Genomic DNA, 5355 nt, shown 5'->3' on the forward strand with positions numbered 1-5355 from the left:
CACTCTTGGGGCAAAATTTTTGTAGCTCCTAAGTATACTGTCTATCATACCATTATCACACATACAAACAATTTGATGTGGTACATTACTTATTTCCTTATTTCTATAGTTATCAATAAGTTGACACTCTAATACATAATGTTCTAAGGTGTGGGCGTGCGGCATACTACATAATTTACACTCCTTATCTTTTTCACTGACATCAACACCGTATTGCCAGATATATTTGTATCCTAATCTTAATCTCATGTAAATTGAATCCTTCCAAGTTGACTTTCCTTTATCATAGGTGAAGGACGAGTTTGTATTTATTACTGAATAATTCTTAAGTGTGTTACTACTATCCACTATTGCCATTCTTTTTATCATTTCTTCATCTTCATTTCCTCTTATTAATGTTATATATACATGTACACATAATCATACATACATGTACATATATATACATATGCGGTAAATCCAGAGAAATGAAATATGGAATTTTCCGCATACAAATGATTATTGTTTCATGATCGTCAATTGCATATATGTACATTAATTATAAAACTGATTGGCTTGTGTGCAGGCCTTCACACTCCCTGAGCGAGCCATCAAGTAACTATAAAAAGGCATATATCTTTACTTTCACTTCAGTTATATTTATACCAAAGTATTAACATGCAGCTTATATGTCTTTCTGATGACATAAAAAACTTAGTTTTTTACAATATATAGATTCAATTAACATTGATTTTCAAAAGGTCATAGTTCCCATCGAAAGGGAGAGCGTCGGCCAAGTTAGTTTAGTTCATTTATTATGCACCCCATACCCATCTTGTGGGCGGTAGTGGAAAGGGTTACAGAGGCACATAATGGGCTCAGGGACTGAACCCCACAATTCATTTAGCTAAGCAAGTTACAATCTTGATGAGCTAGTTACAAAATTCAATATAAGTCATCACATCAACAATGGGTTCGAGATCGACCTCAAGTACAGGTTCCAAATTAAGCAACTGACATATGTGGAGAGCTAGTGTCAAAATTTATATGTTTGTCCTGCACACCGCCCCCCATCCAGTGGGCAGCGGTGGATAGGTTACAATCACTTAGTTACTACCTACAGTTAGCAAACTGGGGATATTTGGCTAAAATTTCTGGTAGCAGATCATTTTGAATGAAATATTGACACATCGCTGGAACATTGGTTATAGAATTGTCTCTAAATTCACGTATCTTTTCGCACTCCATCACATAGTGACGGAGGGTGTGCGAATAATTTTGTTGACACAGTTTACATTTGGTCAGGTCTACATCAGCAGATAATGAGAATTCCCAGAGATACTTGTAACCGAGTCTAAGCCGAGCAGTAGTAACATCTAGAAGTCTGCTGATTTTATTGGATGATCCATAGATGTGTGGCTCCTCTTGCATGATAGTATGATGATAGATGGAATTACTGGTGTCAATTTCACTTTGCCTCAGATCTACAAGATCTTGTTGAAGTTCTCGGTGTACAGCTGCTCTCAGATTGCTCATTGACAATCCAAGGTTACACTCAACGGCTCCTTTAAAGGCAGATTCTTTGGCTAACTTATCAGCTCTATCATGCATTCGGAGGCCAACATGAGATGGAGACCACATGAAATGGACTCTGTTACCATCCTTAATAATTTTGTTGTATTTGTGTCTAGCTTCGGACACGAGCATGTTACAGTTATGTCTTAAAGAGTTGAGAGCATTTAAGGATGATAAGGAGTCACTTACAATTAATGTATCAAGTTTTGAGACTTGTACACATTTCAGTGCAAGGATCAAGGCAAATAGTTCAGTCTGAAGGGTAGAGGCCCAGTTGTTTATACGGACTCCCCACTCAAAGTATAGGCCATCGCCCATTGTCAGGACAACTGCACTTCCAGCTGCACCCGTGGTGCGGTGTAGGGAACCATCAGTGTATATAATTTGAGAGAGAGAATGCTCTGTGGACAGAGCATCAATATGGCTTAAGGCGTTGAGCTTTGCCTCAAGACGAAGCTTGGGCTGATCTCTAATTTGCTTCTTGGGTGGAAAGGGAGGGATTAAAACTGGAAAGGGTGTAACCTCCCACGGTGCAGGAAAGTGCCGTTGTTGTTTCTCTTGGTACAAATCATGAACCTGATACATTCTGAGTTGAGTTCCAGTTTTTGTTATCCATTTGGAACAATGCTGATCTTCAATAAAGAAATTCTGGAGGGCTTCTGTGCAAGGATTAGGATGAGCGTCGGCCAAGAAGCCTTGTTTAAAATATGAATATTTTTCCTCTCTAATAAGGTATAATCTCTGTGATGCATTAACACAAACTATTTTATATCTGCCTTTCTGATAACATATATAAATATAATCTTTATTTGTGATTATTTGTTAATTAAGCAATATATAGTCATTTATGCCCGAAACGCTTTGCGTAATAGTGGCTTTAGGCATTGCATGTACTAGCTCTACCTATAAGTCAAACAATCCTTGTAAATATTTATTGTATGTATGTACCTTACCTAAATAAAATTGTATTGTATTGTATTGTATTGTATATCAGAGAGCGTGTAGGGTTCGGTGTTCTATGAACGAAAAGGACTGGAGTAGTTTAAATAGCGAACGCATACCAACGAATAACGCTAGTATCTATATAACAAATTTATTGTCATGTGGAATTGATTTAACTTCCAGACACTTTTTTTTAATAAATATTAAATATTTTGTGGCTGTTTATGAAAAATATTATTATAAATACACATTCTACTTGTTAATATTACCAATTAAATTTGCGACAATTTGAGCCATGAAATACGACGACTGGATCACTGTGTACAAGAGGCTGATATGGCAGCAAACACTCTCCTGGCGACCATATATCTTGGATAAGTCGCTCCACACAATTGTCGCTTGGACCGTCGACTTCCTATGGCGTCACCTCTCTCATATTTACGTCTCATTTCGTTATGAAATTAGATTATTTCAGAGTAAAAATAGGTTTGATCATGTTCTACGTGTAGCACCAACATTATAGTAAGTAAATATACCACATTTCTTCATTACTTACGTAATGCTAGGACGATTTGGGTAGTTTTGGGCCGATTTGGGTCGATTTGGGTAATTCTATGGACCCCATGCTAGTGCATTCAGGTGACGAACCTCATCAGTGTCCAGTGTGTGGGAAGAGATGTAGTCGTCTTGGAGATATGAAATCTCACATGCTAGTGCATTCAGATGACAAACCTCATCAGTGTCCAGTGTGTGGGAAGAGATGTAGTCGTCTTGGAGATATGAAGTCTCACATGCTAGTGCATTCAGGTGACAAACCTCATCAGTGTTCAAAGTGTGGCAAGAGATTCAGTCGTCTGGGATATATGAAGTCTCACATGCTAGTGCATTCAGATAAACTTCATCAGTGTCTAGTGTGTGGGAAGAGATTCAGTCGTCTTGGAGATATGAAGTCTCACATGCTAGTGCATTCAGGTGACAAACGTCATGAGTGTCCAGAGTGTGAGAAGAGATTCAGTCAGTATGAAGATTCACATGTTATTGCATTCAGGTGAAAAACCTCATGCATGTCCAGAGTGTGGGAAGAAATTCAGTCGTCTTGGAAGTATGAAGACTCACATGTTAGTGCATTCAGGTGAAAAACCTCATGAATGTCCAGAGTGTGGGAAGAAATTCAGTATGCCTGGAAATATGAAGATTCACAGGATGATGCATGCGGACGAAAGACCTTTTGAATGTGCTCAGTGTGGCAAAAAATTTAGAGTTCGTGGAGAAATAATTAAGCACATGTTAGTGCATTCAGGTGAAAAACCTCATGAATGTCCAGAGTGTGGGAAGAGATTCAGTCTGCCTGGAAATATGAAGACTCACATGTTAGTGCATTCAGGTGACAAACCTCATGAATGTCCAGAGTGTGGGAAGAGATTCAGTCAGCTTGGAAATATGAAGACTCACATGTTAGTGCATTCAGGTGACAAACCTCATGAATGTCCAAAGTGTGGGAAGAAATTCAGTCGCCTTGGAAGTATGAAGGTTCACATGTTAGTGTATGCATGTGATAAGTCTCATGAGTGTCCAGTGTGTGGAAAGAGATTCAGTCAGCTTGGAAGTATTAAGACTCACATGCTGCTGCATTCACGTGACAAACCTCATGTGTGTCCAGAGTGCGGGAAGAGATTCAGTCGTCTGGGAAATATGAAGACTCACAGGATGGTGCATGAGGCTGAGAGATCTTTTGAATGTGCCGAATGTGGAAAATTTTTTAAAAGACGTAAATATATAATAGCACACATGTTTGTGCACTCACATGATCGACCTCATGAGTGTCCAGAGTGTGGGAAGAGATTCAAGCGTCTTACAGATGTGAAGAAGCACAAGATAGTTCATTTAGGCAATAGGCTAAAGTCTTCGAGTACAGAAGTCAATTGAGAGAATGTTGAGGTATAATGAGGCACACATTAGTAAAGTAATTTACCATTAATCTGATATAAAGTTTGGAAATTGAGATTAATGAAAATACAGTATTGTGCTATCACCAAGTCAGTTGGATGTCCTTCATTGGTAATTGTTATGTGTTAGATATTAAGTCACTGCACATCCTCTCTTGTGTACTCTATATATTTAAAACTCTGAATTGTAATGTCAATCCTGACCTTCAACGCTTCCTAGAAGGTTGTAACAGAACTCATGTGCACCACACCAGAAACAAATGCCCGAAACGCTTTGCGTAATAGTGGCTTTAGGCATTGTATGTATTAGCTCTATCTATAAATCCATCGTTCTTTGTAAAATCTCTTGTATGTATGTACCTTACCTAAATAAACATTTATTTATTTATTTAAATATCTATTTGATATTCCAAGAGTTAGACTTAATCAAACTAAGAATGCTCTACAAATCAAGGGACCCAGAATGTGGAATGACCTTCCCAATTATGTCAAAGATTGTACCTCAACCAGTTTAAGATGAAAACTAAGTACTACCTAATTAACTCCATGTAACCTACCTTACTTCTAAATGTCAACCCATGTCTTACTATTTAAAAAAAAAAATGCTGTTTGTTGACCAACTTGTATATTGGCTATTTTCTACCATGTTCCCTCCTTTTTTTATCTTTTATTATTTTTTTTTTCATTCAATTCAATTTATACTTTAAGCTCAATTACTATTAAGTTTTAGTCTAAGTGTTTTTTCCCCACCTCTCCTTGCCCGAAACGCTATGCGTACTAGTGGCTTTAGGTATTGTATGTACTACCTCTATCTTTAAATCTAACAGAATGTTTGTACTGTAACTCTCCAACTATGTATGTATTGTTCCTAAATAAATTATTATTATTTATTATTATTATGTTTTGATTGAGA

At 37.4% G+C, this 5355-nt stretch overlaps 1 protein-coding gene across 1 annotated transcript; it reads left to right on the top strand.

Annotated features, from left to right (window-relative positions):
• Window positions 1-3936: 3936 nt before the first annotated feature.
• Window positions 3937-4422, top strand: LOC138350574 (zinc finger protein 211-like). Its single transcript, XM_069301591.1, has one exon. It carries the CDS (start codon window positions 3937-3939, stop codon window positions 4420-4422), a length of 486 nt encoding a protein of 161 aa, XP_069157692.1.
• Window positions 4423-5355: the final 933 nt, after the last annotated feature.

The sequence above is a fragment of the Procambarus clarkii genome, chromosome 46 (genome assembly GCF_040958095.1).
Source record: "Procambarus clarkii isolate CNS0578487 chromosome 46, FALCON_Pclarkii_2.0, whole genome shotgun sequence".
NCBI classification, from domain to species: domain Eukaryota; kingdom Metazoa; phylum Arthropoda; class Malacostraca; order Decapoda; family Cambaridae; genus Procambarus; species Procambarus clarkii.

Bases quoted from the DNA above. Each gene is read 5' to 3' on its own strand.
- LOC138350574 (XM_069301591.1), top strand. From the start codon at position 3,937: ATGAAGACTCACATGTTAGTGCATTCAGGTGACAAACCTCATGAATGT.